The 15,385-nt window shown below is 37.3% G+C and overlaps 2 protein-coding genes across 3 annotated transcripts; both read right to left on the bottom strand.

Moving 5' to 3' along the window:
- Nucleotides 1-6,434: 6,434 nt before the first annotated feature.
- Nucleotides 6,435-8,119, bottom strand: SWEET9 (Nodulin MtN3 family protein). Of its 2 annotated transcripts, none has more exons than XM_086559100.1 (6): nucleotides 8,023-8,119; nucleotides 7,892-7,928; nucleotides 7,588-7,654; nucleotides 7,327-7,488; nucleotides 7,100-7,219; nucleotides 6,435-6,990 (listed from the first exon to the last, which is right to left on the bottom strand). In XM_086559100.1, the coding sequence occupies exons 1-6, from the start codon at nucleotides 8,072-8,074 to the stop codon at nucleotides 6,751-6,753; spliced, it is 678 nt and encodes a 225-aa protein (XP_086415226.1). In that variant the 5' UTR covers nucleotides 8,075-8,119; the 3' UTR covers nucleotides 6,435-6,750. The 2 variants fall into 2 exon arrangements, with proteins under 2 accessions (XP_086415226.1, XP_086415225.1); XM_086559099.1 differs by having other exon boundaries at nucleotides 7,588-7,798; nucleotides 8,023-8,117.
- Nucleotides 8,120-14,055: 5,936 nt separating this feature from the next.
- On the bottom strand, nucleotides 14,056-14,790 carry LOC147499106 (uncharacterized). The gene has a single exon (XM_086563417.1). It carries the CDS (start codon nucleotides 14,788-14,790, stop codon nucleotides 14,056-14,058), a length of 735 nt encoding a protein of 244 aa, XP_086419543.1.
- Between the last annotated feature and the right edge of the window lie 595 nt (nucleotides 14,791-15,385).

Below are 15,385 nucleotides of genomic sequence, written 5' to 3'. Positions count from 1 at the left end.
CACAAAACTGCATAAGGAGTTAGCTTCCACAATTTAGCTATGAAACTATTTCCTTGCATCTTTGGCCAACACCTAAGCCAATCTTCTAATGAGTCAACTCTTGCAAGTCTTGGGAAAGACAGCCCAAAAGGTTGCATCATAATGGACCAGACGTCTAGAGCATAAGAGCAGTATAAGAATATGTGAGATATAGACTCGTCCACCATACCACACATAGTGCAAATTGACGAAACAATTGAACCCCTATGTATGAGAGCATCCGCTGTAAAAGTACGTCCAAGCAAAGCCGACCAAAAGAACTTTACTTTGAGTGGAATAGGTACTTTCCAAACCAACTGCATTGGGAAGTTTTGCACCCTGTAGACGACACCCCTACTTCGCTCTGCCAAGACCCTGTAAAAGGTTTTAATTGAAATATCTCCATCCTTCGATGCTTTCCACTGCCAAGTATCACATTGGTCAGTTGGGGAAACAGACTGGAGGAGGGAAGATAGGGTAGTATACTGCTCCAATTCCTAATTGTTGCAAGCCCTACGAAGGTGCATATTCTATGAAAAACCGCTCTGATCACTAACAACCAATTAGCAAATTTGACTATGCCGCATAGTAGTGGCTTGGAATACTAATGGGAACTGGTTGCAAAGAGGCTTGTCTCCGACCCATGTATCGAGCCAGAAATGAATAAGAGTTCCATTATCGAGTTTGAGAGAAATGCCTTCTCTAAACATAGGTAAAACAACAAGTATGCCTCTCCATAGACTCATGCCATATGCTTGAGTCACCTGATTCGGCCAACCACCATAAGATGCATTACCATATTTTGAGTCAATTACCCTCCTCCATAGCGCCCCTTCCTCGTGGCCATATCTCCATAACCAGCGTCCTAACAGAGCCTCATTCATGGTAGTTAAGACACGAATAGCTAACTAGTCCGCCTTCTTGTTTAGGGGTGCACACTTTATCCCACTTTACTAGATGATATTTCCGTTTTTCCTCGCTTGAACCCCAAATGAAATCTTTGATTTTTTTTCTCAATTTTTTTAGCCATAGTTATCGGAATGGTAAACAAAGACTAAATGGGAAGGTTAGCTAGAACACTTTGAGCGAGAACGAGCCTTACACCTTTAGATAGAATTTTCCTTCTCCAACCTCTTAACCTTCTATCAACAGTCTCAACCACTGAATCCCACACCCTTTTATTCTTATAGGAGGCGCCTAAGGGGAGTCCCAAATACGTACAAGGTAACTTGCCAACTTCACAACCCATAACATGTGCCAAAGAATTAATATTCTCCACTGTGCCAACTTCAAAGAGATGAGTCTTGGACATATTTGTTTTAAGCCCCGAGCAAGCTTAAAAAATGAGTAACAAGGACTTGATTACCATGAGTTGGGAAACAGATGCCTCCAGAAAAAAAAAAGAGTGTCGTCGGCAAACTGCAGAATAACAATATCAGGCCCATCGGGAGTAGGTCGAAAGCCTCTTACCAAGCCTAGATCCATCACCTTAGTGACCATCTTGCTTAGACCTTCCATGACTATATTAAACAAAAAAGGCAAGATGGGATCACCTTGTCTTAAACCGTGTTGGCTTCTAAAGAAGGTCAACCTTCCACCAATACTGAGAAGGATGCGGACGAGATGCATGTGGCAATCCAATTTCTGAATTTGTTTCCAAACCCCATTCCATAAAGCAAGTATTGCAAGAAATCCTATTTAACGTGATCATATGCCTTTGTTATGTCGATCTTCAAAAGGACACCAGTTTGATTGGATTTGATTTGACCATCCACACATTCATTAACAATGAGAAGGCCATCCAGTATTTAATTCCTACCCACAAATGCACTATGGTAACAAGACATAATTGATGGTAGAACAACCCGCAACCTTGATGCAAAAACCTTTGTGATAGTCTTATAAATACTGCCTACCAAGCTGATCGGCCTAAACTCTTTAAGTGACACAGTGCCCTCTTTCTTTGGAATGAGGGTAATGAAAGTAGAGTTGTTCCTATGATCCAAGGAGGCCGAGTCATGAAATTCTTACACCACTGCCATAAAATCAGACCTAAAGGTGTCCCAACAATTTCGAAACACTGTCATGGGGAAGGCATCAAGCCCCGGAGCAAGATCTCCACCCAATTCATTTAAAGTCAGCAACACTTCAGTCTCTAGAATAGGAAGTTCAAGGCCAGAAACTTGGTTTTTGGATAATGTATCAAATACCATCCCATCCATGGTCGGTCTGACTATTGGTTCCTCTGAATAGAGGTCCTCATAGAAATCTACAACGTGTTCCCGAATTTTCCTCTGATCACTCACTTCTTCCTCTCTAATCACTAGCTTGAGAATACTGTGCACACGATTTCTTGCATTGGTAGTCTTATGGAAAAAAACTGGTATTATCTTCACCTCCTTTGAAGTATCGAGTTCTAGACTTCTGCCTCCACGCTACTTCATTCCTTCTCAAGAGAACCTGCAACTCTGTTTTGAGAATAACTCTTTGGGCCTCCTCGTCAAGAGACAACGGTAAAGACTCCTCTTTATAATCCAATACTTCTATCTCTTGAGACTTTAACCCTATGAGTTTATCCACTCTGCCGAAAACGTTTATATTCCACACTCTAAGTTTTTGTTTCAGTTCTTTGATTTTATACCACCATACAAAGCTAGGTGAGCCCTCAAAGGAGAAAGAAGACCACCACTCATGTATTAATTCTATGATGTTAGTATTTTTGAACCACATCAATTCAAATCTAAAAGGAATAAGGCCTCGTGTAGGCTGTGAACAATCCAAGACAATCACTTAGTGATCAGATATAAATTTCGGAAAGGCAATCTCTTTTGATTGGCTGAACTGCTCATCCCAATCAATAGAAACAAGAATTATGTCAATCCTGCTCATACCCCTATTATCTGACCATGTGTAAGAAGCACCACTGAGTGGATAGTTAATTAACGCATTCCTTGATACAAACCCTTCAAACTTAAGCATAGACTTTGTAATTCTACTACCCCCACTCTTTTCATGCCCAAAGCAAATTAGGTTAAAATCACCCCTTATGCACCACGACAACTCTAACATGCCCTTACATCCTCCAATGCCTCAAGCAAATGAGCACGACTACCATCGTTGATTGGACCATAAATCGTTGTCATCATCCAGGAGAAACCACTCGAACTTAAGACACATTCAGCAGATAGTGAAAAAGCCCCATCAAGACTATCAATGACATTGATATAGTCAGAATTCCAAGCAATCAGAAAACCTCCAGAAAATCCTATGTTGGGACATGAATGAATTGCCAAGGATGTCGCCATAAATCAACAAGAATAGAATGTAGTTCATCACTCAACTTAGTCACTTAGTCTCTTGTAACAAGAATAACACTAGGTTGTGCTCCCTCTGTAACCTCCCAATATTATTGCATGTTTCCTTATTGCCGAGACCCCTTACGTTCCAAGATACGATTTTAATCGACATTGGGCAACACATTCACCCTAGGAAATGCTACCTCTTCCCCAGACATAGTAACACCTCTTTGATCATCCCCGACATTTTCTTTGTTATTACTATCCATCAAATCCCAAAAGAGCCTCTCTAGTCCGACCCGACCAAGACTTGTGGAGATGCCCAATGTATCGGCCAAAGGGATCACCATATGGTTGATCCATTCCTTCACTTCATCCTTACTTTGACACATGTACAAGCTTTGAACCACCTCTGCATAGTCCCTTCCATTTCGTTCTTTCTTGAGAAAACCTCGAGAAGAGCTCACGAGGTTGTCTGTACCTACAAAAACTTCATATGACACTGTACATCCAGCTATAGGCATTTGGGGAACATTCGGAATAGGAGAAGATATAGAACACTCATCCTCAAGACTTCCCACTAGAGAGATCGCATAGGGAACAGAAGATGGATAAGAAGATGAGTGACCCCTTGTTGATCTTGATTTTGATCTTCCCCGTGAGAACAATGACCTGTGTCTATCTTTAGTCTTACCAAATTTATATAAGCCCATACACATTTGGGCCTTACTGGACCAAGGATTGGCTTCCAAAAGACCACAATTTTGGTGTCTAAAACCAGGAGCAAGATGGGTACTTCTACTAGCTCCTTAGGCCTGTCTAAGATGCTGCAATGGTAGGTTGGGGCTCTCAACATGAACTGCATAACTTGGGATTGGGTCCGCATCATGAGCAAAAGGTAATTCGGCTGCACAATTAGGATTTGATTCAGTACACCCACCAACAACTCCCACATCACACTCAGCTACTACAACAACGTCTTCAATTGTAAAATGTGCTTCACTGGTATTAGGACAAAGAAATTGTAAGGCCCCACCCTCACTTTCAAAATTTGAATTTGAACGAACGTGGTTAGCCACCGAATGGTCTGGCAGTGTGGATGTTCTATGGCTGCTAGCAAGGCTCGGAGATGAACTAATCCCATACATTTGATCAACTGCCTCATTCTCCTCCGGCCGAACTCCGTCACCGGAATGCAAAACTTCCTACTCCGGCCAAGAAAGACTAACTTCAATGCCTTTTTCACATAATTCTACATCCACCCAAACGGGAAAGACATATCCCCTCTCCTCTAGATTAATGATTCTCAGAATAGCACCAATCTCCTTGACTCTTCATTTAACCCTTACTTTCTTCCCGTAGCAAGTCAAAGAATTGTCATCAATAACTACAAGTCTCAGAGTATCATCAACGCGCTGCTATTTTTGATTGCCAATGTGACAGATAGCAATTTTTTGTATCAATTTTGTTCACCAGTGCACTGCTAAATTGCCGTTTCTATCTCAACAATTGTTAAATTCTCGACCAAAATCCACTTAGAAACAAATAGGACGGGTCAAGATGTCCCGTTTCAATATTTTGTTTTTTTAGTAAAAAAATTAGGACGGACGGGACAACTCCGATAATTTCGGAAAATTGAATGCTGATGTGTGGGCAATTTTTTTTAGCATCGGGGGACCTTGGTGAGAGACACACCTCCTTCAACTCAAACAAAGATCTACTTATTCCCCCGACTTCTGGATTCCATCTTCTGAAAGTGATATCACCACCCCAAAAGAGTAAAGGGGACATCTTGACAAGTTTTTCGACCTCTCTCTCCGCTGAGAAAATGACCACTGCTCCACCACCGTCCAAAAATTTAAAATTTCACCGGACCAAAAACAGACACCAAATTCTGCTTTACCCATTTCCAGTCAGGTTCTCCTGTGTCTGAGAAGCAAAAAACTGTCGTAGACCACCATGAGGCGTTAAGCACAGCCCTCCTCGACCTCACTTCCACTCTTTGTCTGCTTGGAACCCAATTGATTGATGAGATGCGACCACTTCCATCCCCACTGTCTCGGTTATGAACTGGTTGAGGTTGTTGCTCTCCCGAACGAAATCTGAAGCCCTCTGAGTGTTTGATTGGGGTTCTAGCAATTTCAGAATTTTGGTACCCAACTCTTCCCATCCGTGTCTTTCTACACCAGCTGGAATACAGTGTTTCAATGGCATAACAGTGAACCCAACCATTTCCCACCACTCGATTTCGAACGATTTTCCTTCAACCACTGCAAACTGTCTTCTTCTATCGTTGGACAACCTGCGATTCGCCTTGTCACTGCTCTTGTTACCTATGATATGGTTTTCTGACACATTGCTCTAGTTAGCATATACGAGGGAGATACTCTAAAAAAATGCTCTAGTTAACTTTTCTTTGGTAAAGACTAGTATATACTCTAAAAGTCTAAAAAAACATGCATAGCCGTTCTAGTGCTATATTCTTCCCATTGAGATTTTTATTTGTTAGTGTTATGGTGCTATGCATATATATCTTCAGTAAGTGAGCTCTTCTTAAATCTTCTGATCATATTGAATAATAATTTAAAGCTAGCTAGCTTTCTATAGTGTGACCTGTGCGACCTTATTACTGAAATTCTGAAAATTTCGCAATGAGCATATTTGTGCACTAATTAAATTTCCTTTGTAACCTTTCTCTTCTTTTCTCACTTCCACTGTCTTGCAAATTGAACTTACTTCAAAATTTTCTTTTATCAAGCAAAGCTGCATGCAGGCCCCTAAACCAGAGTGGGCCTCAACTTTTTAATTCATGAATATTTGCGACACTAACATAGGCTATTTGGCATTGGATGGAGGCCGGACGCATATTTTTCCTTTTAGGCGAGGACGCATTATTAACATAACAATTTTATGCATAACATACGCACATATTGAACACTTCTATTAGGTAATTAACCTCTACCTTTATATAGATTGCATATTGGTCTGGTGATATTTAGAATACACGCAGCAACAACTCACCTTTTTGGTTGTCACCAATGTGACAGGTAGTTCGACCCAAATCACAAATAACATTGCATAAGATTTTCCTAGTTGTATTATTACAAATTTGTATGACAACTATCTTCAAAAAATTCACTTATAACTTTTAGTACATTATACAAAAGCATATGCATCCATCACATTGAGTAGTTTTCTTTCTTTGAGAATATACGTACATTTATTGTAGAAGATGGAAAGCAAAGACCAATGTGTGGAAAATAAAATAAAATGGTACTGTGATGAGATGACTAAACCATATATATTATCCCCATCCAGCACCCAATGAAACAAGTCTATTTCCTGAGGCCTTGAGCATAATAATAAGCATGGAGCTCTTGGTCTGTTCCTTTGATGCAAATTGTCCTATCAATCACTTTTATGGTGCATATGAGCATCACACATTAGAGTCATTTGGTTCAATGCGTTTGTTGTGGACGCTTTGATTAAGTGCTGTGTGATCTTTTGGTTTATTGTCGTTTGGTTGTGTGTTTGGATCTTCTTTAGTACTCAATTCAATATCAATGACTAAATCGGGTAGCTTTGATTCTGGTACAATATCAGGCTTTGAATCCTTATAGCAAATGTATAATGCCATTTGAGTGATTCCAAATATGAATCCCAGTATGTTTGGAAACTATAACCAGAAAAAAAGAAAGAAAAAGAAAGAAAGTTAGTAAGAATGTAAGATAATACTCATAAATATAAGGTACAATTTGTATGTATTTAGAGCTTAAAGGACTTACGGCTACGTAGAGATCCTTCATGAGAAGACCATAGAAGAACCACATTATTGCACAAAGAGTGAGGAAGAAGGACAGAGATATTGGCATGAATTCTACACTCTTGGTTTTTATGACTAATCTCTGCGCCAAAAAGCAATTATCTTGGTGTCATATAACAGCATAGGATGTTAGTACCACAATAAAGCACATAACAACCTTGAAACCAAGTCTTGGAGTATGGGATTTACCATGACGCTGAGTGGAGCAGCAAATACACTTACGGCAAAAGCTGAGCAGATCCACCCTAGGATCGTAACTCGTTTTGATCCCTCAGCGAATAGGATGGTGCATAGTAGGATCAATCCAAATACACACACATTTAATAGGAGTAGCAACTTTATAGTAAAGATCTGCAGAAACACCAAACACCTCATATTACTGTGAGAAGAAACGTTCAGTCCATATGAGCAATTGAACAAAGATAGACGAAGAATGAGAGTATAACATACCTTGGCTGGTCTAGGTGCATATATTATGTATACTATGATATATGTGGTTTCGATTGTGCAGCCTACACTGTTGATTGTCAAGAGCATAGACCCATTAGGATTGACGAAGGAATAATACAACCATAACATGGCACTAAAGAGTGCTACAACATATGGTACTGAATGAAAGCCTTCTGTTGATTTCTTCTTATACACTCTGTAAAAGGTTGGGCTGAAAGATATGTTGTGAAAAGTTTAGCAATTATAATTTGAACTTTAAATTGAGAACCGTATATTCTAATATACTTAAACACAAATAGCTTACAGTGGGGCCAAGTACACCATGAATGATACAATGTTACCTGTACAGAAAATGAAACCAAACAACAAAGATTAGATGAAAAACTGAGAACAATTTAAAGAAGATTGTTGGGGAGAGAGTAGTTTAAATGGTACCTAGAAGGCCAAAGGTAAAAGCAAGAGGGTGATGACCAGTTATGCTTGCCATTCTTAAAAATGAGGCTGATCTCTTACAACTTACAAAGTGCTAATGGTGAATGAAACTCCACAAGCTTCGTCAGCTTATATATAAGCACAAAAGGTGATGGGCTTGGACTTTTGGTGGTTTCTTTTTGAAGCTTTCACTTTTTAGCGTTTGGCTTGCTGTGAACAGCTTCAAGCTGTTCGGTTGTGCCATCATCTGATCATCATAGGTAAATTAGGCAGTTCATTCATTTGGTTACTAAAGCCCACTTGTAGTATATTGGGCTTGGCTAGTTCAAGTCATTTTGACATGAATATTCTTAAACTTCTAGACTGACTGAGCCACAACAATGTTGACTCTCCAATACATTATCATTAACTTGGAGTGAAAATGATCTAAAAGCTATAAAACTTATTACATACCCTCCCGGAGTGGCAAAAATTAATAAAGATCACCATTTTCGAACGCCGAGGCCCTATCTTTCATATCAAGCGACAAAATGTTGAGTAACAAAAAGAATGGTTTTGTCGTTAATTGTGATCATAGAAGGTAATATACAAAACAGGTGCACTTATCCTTCACAAGGTACGAACGCCGTTAAACCAGTTAATCTAAAAGTCCCAATTGTTAGCTATGTTATTCAACGTTCTTCCAAATATAACTCATCTGGTAAAACGGCTGAATTGAGCACACGCCAGTACGGTTTGTACTAAAGTGTATTGAGGCATATTGTTTTTGAAAATGTAGTGGGCTTGGGCCTGAGCATGGCTTAAAATCAGTTTATGAGCTGTGAGAACAATTAAAGCTTAGCCATTGAGCCATTTGATGACGTGATGAAAATGATTGAGGAAACAAAGTATGGTAAGGCGATGTGTTTACGTTATAGAGCTAGTATAATGGAAGAAGAGGGTTGGAGTTTGCACGTGAGTGGATACCCCACTATGCCGTTACATTCCAACAATCTCCACTTGTACAAAATCCCATAGCCGCGTACAACTTTTGCTTTAGCTAGTAAGCTTTCTTCTAATACACACCCAGCACATGTACTTTTGAAGATAAAATTACTATTCCCAAAATGTAACCGTTAGTGAGGTATTTAGTGAAAGTAAGCTCGGGCTTAATCGAGTGATGAAAGGCACACCCAATTCGTTAAGATCAGGGCCGGCACTGACTTTCAATAGGCCTTATGCAAGTTCTTTAAATATGGGTATTTTTTTTTCTCCGTAGATTGAGCGTTTGTAATGGATTTCTACTGGATTTTTAACACTATAGTAAGATTTTGTAAGCAAAACCGGCCCTTATTTTTTTTTTATTTTTGGGGCTCTATGCAAAGACTTAGACAGCATAGACCTAGGGCTAGACCTAGTTAAGATGTTAGAGTGTGTCATTCTCTTAATATAAGATCGTGGTCATGCGTTAAATTCTTCAAATAATGTAAATAAGCACGAAAGGTTTGAGGAATCATCTCAAACTTCCTCATATGGCTTTCAGGTGGCGAGCTAGCGAGGGGCTTAGTTGTCAGTTCCACATGAATGCTAATAAAACAAATTATCAAACATAATCAATGTGTCTTTTTGAGCTAAACATGGGCAAGACATCAATTTCAGTCAATGGGGATGGGCCAAAAAACACACTATAGACAATTTGGCGTATTGGGCATGAACCCTGCATAATTATATTGCACTGTATCCACCTTTATAGGTAACATTCTCAACAGATTTTGATTGTAAAAATTTCTCTTGTCTAGATGAAAATGCTTGTCTAACGTACTAATCATGGAATACAATAAAAGAGGTAGAGAAATTAATACACTAAGCTAAGCCTTATTCAATTTAAAGCGTTATTCAATTGTTTGGAGAGTTTTCTCAATATAAGTTCTTCTCACGGAAATATTCAGTATCCAAGAAAGTTTTCCAAAACAATTGCATTGTTTTAGTGCACACAAAAAAAATATCAAAATTTTAATTATTTGTGTCTTAAATTAGTTTTTCTTTGGGAAAGATGTAAGATCTTTTGCTTTTTTTTTTTTTGGATTGTAAGCGTACTAAAATACATAAATAATTAAATAACAAGTATGCAAACGGTGCTAGGCATCGGTGTTTTTTCAAGTCTTTAAACCTGTCACTCTAACATCTCCGGATAATATGATTTTTTGAATTCTAGTTCTAATCTAAAAAATAATATAAAAACATTAGGAGTGGTTGAAGGAGATTTTCTAAATTATTTTAAATAATATGAAGCTAATTCTAATTTCACTAAAGTGAGAGAGTTTTTTGTAAATTGTTTAAAAAGGAGGGAGTTGATTAGAATAATTAAAGAAAGTGGTTCTAAAATCTTAAAATAAAGAGATTAAAAATACACTGTTAGGTTGATAAGGGTGCTTCCAAAAGACCCGACTATCATATAGTATAGAGATTAGCAAGGGATAGTAAGTAACCCTCAGTTTTCTATGGGAAAATTTATGTAAGACAAAGAGACAGAGGAAAACATTTTCTAAATAAGAGGTTGAGAATCTTCGAGAGAAAAGTTTTCTTCCAGCTTAAAAAACATAACACAGCCTTAATTTGCAACCTCTGATATTTTCACAGAAAAATAATGACTCAAACAGGCCTTAAAAAGGACTAGAAAAAAAATAACGACAAGAAAATGAATAGTAGCTAGGGACGGTAACATTCTAAATGATGTGATCATTGGTGGCCATATACACTTATCTAAGAGGTAATTACTTGTATAACTATAAGATTCAGTATGAAAAAGACAAATTAAATGACATTTATAAAAGTATTACTTGTGGTACGTAATAAAAGCTTTTATATTAGAATAACTTCTCTAACAGTTACCAAAAGAAAAAGAATAACTTCTCTAACTACAGGCATGAAACCCTGACAGAACTCAGAAGCCTAACATCGATAAAAAAAAAAATGTGACATTTTTAGTTACCTGCTAAATCACGCGTGTAGGAATTACTTTTCAGGCTTTTTTTTTAAATGGACGTGTCCGTGGATAGCTTATATAGTATCTTGAACAATTATTAATTTACGCTTATTAATTTATTTAATTTAATAGATGACGTTATATAAACTGCTCAAACCACTATATAATATGTCCGTTTAAGAGAAAGTCTGCTGGTACTTGTATAGCCAAAGATAGGTTGTATTGCACCACTATAAGCAGAATATTATGAACTTGAACACAAGCACTCAAAATCGTCGTTGACAAGTCAATTGCAATAATCAATAGCATGATATGCATATGCAAGTTTTCTAGGTTTGTCTGTTGATGGCGCTTTCTTTAGGGTTTCCAATTGTCTCGATCACTTTGCATTGTCATGTTATGGCTACTTTAGTTGAGAAATTTTTTCCACCTTTATATAATCAGTTATACACCTTTTAATGGCTTTATACATTCTTTTGATGAACTCTTATTGTCAATTTTCAGATCAGAAAGATCCAAGTCATCCAACTCTTACTGTAGATTTGTCGTTCATCTTTGTACGTTGTATGTGAGTTTGCAACAGCTGTTTTAGCAAATGCACATTTATGTTGCTAAAACATTCTCATTTTGCTTTATTTTTTGTTGCAACTAATAAGGGCTTCCTTCCGTGCACACTTACACTTAGATATTCTAGTATTCTACTATCCAAGTTGTACTATTTTCCACACGTGAGACACATTTTTTTTTCATGTACTTTTTAGCGTCATGGAATTCATTTCTTAACTATATCCAAAAAAAATAAAAATAAAAATCATTTCATGATTCCATGCAGTGTTAAATTGACATGTTTTTGGCTGTGAGTCGGGTACAATTTCGCAATCAATTAGGGCTAATTGTTTGTGACATGCCCTGCTTATTAGCACATTTGTCCAGACATGATGGTAGGGATTGTATTAGAGATCAAGAGAGTTAAGTTTCCATTATGTTAAGGTTAGGAATTTAGGATTATCTTTTAGAGGCTATCTTTTAAACTAGTTAAGAAATACTTTTAGTCTCAACTCGTATTGGCGTTATTACAACACAATTACACAAACGAGCATTTAATTTTGCGGAAAACAACGAAAAGGACTTTCAGCAGTTCAATTACTTTACTAGAAGGGATGGTGTTGGAGTCGATCTGGTAGAACTTCAGCTTGCTCTGGCTTAAACGAGCACTCAAACGTTTCAGACTTGGCTACTACTTTTCACAACACCACCAAGGCAAACAAGCTTGACTGCTTGAATGGGTTAGAAATCTGCTGAACGCCCCCCTTAAGCAGATTAGCAGAGCCCAAGTTTGTTTATTAGTCCGAATGTTTGCAAATTATATTATTGGAGAAACGGATGATATGGAAATATATCAATATTTTAGAATAGTTTAGATTAGGATATTCTAGAATATTAGAGATCCTAACCATAATTGTTACTTGATTTTATTATGATTTGATTTAGCTTGTTATTCTAGTATCTAGTTACCTTATTATTTAAACCCGGCTCTGTTTGGCTGTAAGAGATATTGTATTATTTAACTATGATTAGGTGATAAGTCATGAGATGAACGACTTGTGTGTCTGCCCTTTGTCTTGTCACAAGTTTTATTTCGCTACTGTTTGGTTGATATTCACATTTATATACTCATTTTTGATATCATACAAAAGAAAAACTAAAAAAAAAAAAAACTCGTAAACAAAATTTGTAAATAAAAACTTAAAAACAAATAAAAACTCATAAACAAATAAAAGAAAAAAAAACTCTAATTATAATGGGCACGTGCATTGCACGTGATCCGTGGAGGCCTATAATGTATCCAAATATTGAGGGCACCTGCTACTCTGCTAGTGGGTATTTACTAAAAGAAAAAATAAGTACAGTAAAGACTTTTACAATCTGTCAGTCAGGTAGAGAGTTTGAAACATGCTTCTAAGGTTATTATTATGTCGTTAATAATTATGCAGTCCCTATTATTTAAAAATAAATAAATCAAGAAAATATGAACATGTACACCAGTTTCATAGTTCACATAGCGTGACACAGTTTTCCCATAATGTTATTTGAGATGCTTGCATGTGCATAATGACTTGTATGTCAGTGTATTCTCGTCGAGTGGGCTATGGAAAAAATGATCGAGTAGTGGGCAGAAAACCAAGGTAGATTAAAGCATGAATAAGTTTGAAGTTGCTATTCTAAAATGGAAGGCCTGTCATATAATAAATTGATAATAAGATGCAATCAAAGGTAATAGGTAATAACAATAGTCACAAATCCGGGATTCGGCACAAATTCGGGGAGGGGTGAAATTGCTAATTCGGGAAAAATTCGCGAGCCATAATTTTTAATGATCAAATAATAGTAAAACCTCTTCCACAATTTTTATTACATCATTTGATAATCCTTACTGCCTCCACAATAAAATCATATAGGAAATTTATTTTTAATAGTCTATTTTTTACTTAAGACATTAATCAAATAGAAAATGCGGAGATGCATAATCATGTTGGATGTCATCATAGTCCAAATCAACGTCATCTCCATCATTTTCTGCATAGTCGATGTCATCATCCTCAATATTGACAACTCCTTGGCCAAGAGGTATTGGGACTATAACTGTAGTTGTAGTTGTATCAAGAACATTTGGGACTGCAGGAGCATTTGGCGTCGAAAGTAACTTGGGAAATGCAACAAATTTCTCAAAGTATAGTGGTTCTGACTTTCCTCCTAGCTTTTCTTTCATCTTCTTCAAGTGCAGATTGACTCTTGCAAACACTAAATCATTTAGTGTCTTTGGATCCAACTTATTGCGTTTTTTGGTATGTGCAGCCTCAAAAGCACTCCAATTTCTTTTGCAAGCGGACGAACTACAAGGCTGACTCACTAGTTTCATTGCTACCTTTTAAGTTAAGCAAACGCTGGGTTCACCACCTTCCACCAATCACCTAAACAAAGAGTATTCATATATATATTTAATAATACATGAACAAAGTAAATTAAAGTACATATATTAGACTGCCACCAAAGGGATAAAAATAATAAAATCAACATAATTTAGCTAGCCACTTACAGGGATGTTTTTTGTGAAGTAGACTACGTGCAAATGGCGTAAATATGTTGGCTTGTAAGGGTATGTAATCTGCAAGTTGGTCACTAAATGCTTCATGATCTTCAGGAGGGACCATCTTCTTAAGAGCTTCCATCACACCTTTATCTGCTTTGTCATCATGCTTGACCAATTTATCGAAATACAGGTGAGACAAACCTGCTGCTGCCATGAGAGGGTTGTGAAGTTGCTTTTTCAGCCTAGCATCAATTATAGCCCAATATACTTTGTACCTACTCTCCTCATTTTTATAAAATGTAGCAATCGAGTCTTTTGACCTTTGCATAGCTTCATATAAATATCCCACTGTTGCTTCTTCTCCATCCACCATCCTCAAAACTTTTATAAGTGGTTCCACAATGGTAACCATTTCTTTTGCGTCACTCCAGAATATATCACTATTAATAAGTTTTACAATAGTATCCCCTTCTATAGGTCTAACTAAGTTTCTCCATTCTTGTGATGCGACCATAAATCGTAAAGCTTGCTCCTCATTTATCAAAGATTGGATCATTAAAAAATTTGTTGCAAATCGTGTCGCAGCAAGCCTTTTTAGTTCTCTATTACTCGTATGCCTCCTCATGAGTGCTAGCACATGTTGTTTCCCATACAAAAACCTAACAAGAGACCTTGCATCACTAATGATAATCTTCCAACTTGGCAATTTATCCATGTCTTATTCTAAAATGAGATCTATGCAATGAGCGACACAGTTTGTCTTAAATACATGGGGCATCTCTATCTCTAAAAGAACTCCAGCAGCAGAATAGTTTGAACCATTATCAGCAACAATTTGAACAACATTTTCTCTACCCACATGCTCATCAATACCTTTTTTTATAAAATCATAAATAAATGCAGCATCCTTCACTTTACCTTCTGTAGACTCAGAACATAAAAACATAGTGCCCATTGAGGAAGCAGCTAGCAAATTGATGTGGTTTCTATGCCTGTTATCCATCCAACAATCAGACATTATTGTACATCCTGATTCTGCCCATGACTCTCTCACTTCAGTAACAAAATCTCCTGCTTCTTGTTTCAATTTAGACAACAACTTGGTTCAAACAGTTTCACTGCTTGGGGGTACATAGCCAGGACCATGCCTTGCAACTGCTTCCATTGCATTTATGAACTCTGGAGATCTTAAAAGATTAAATGACAAGTTGTTAGCAATAACCATTCTAGCTATTTCAAGATCAGCCTCCTCTTTCTCCTTTTTCCTTAACATTACATACAAAGTCAGTTGTTTAGTATTAGTCTTCTCC

This window comes from Coptis chinensis, chromosome 5 (genome assembly GCF_015680905.1).
Source record: "Coptis chinensis isolate HL-2020 chromosome 5, ASM1568090v1, whole genome shotgun sequence".
In the NCBI taxonomy this organism is placed as follows: Eukaryota; Viridiplantae; Streptophyta; class Magnoliopsida; order Ranunculales; family Ranunculaceae; genus Coptis; species Coptis chinensis.
This window is presented reverse-complemented; position numbering and strand designations above follow the sequence as displayed.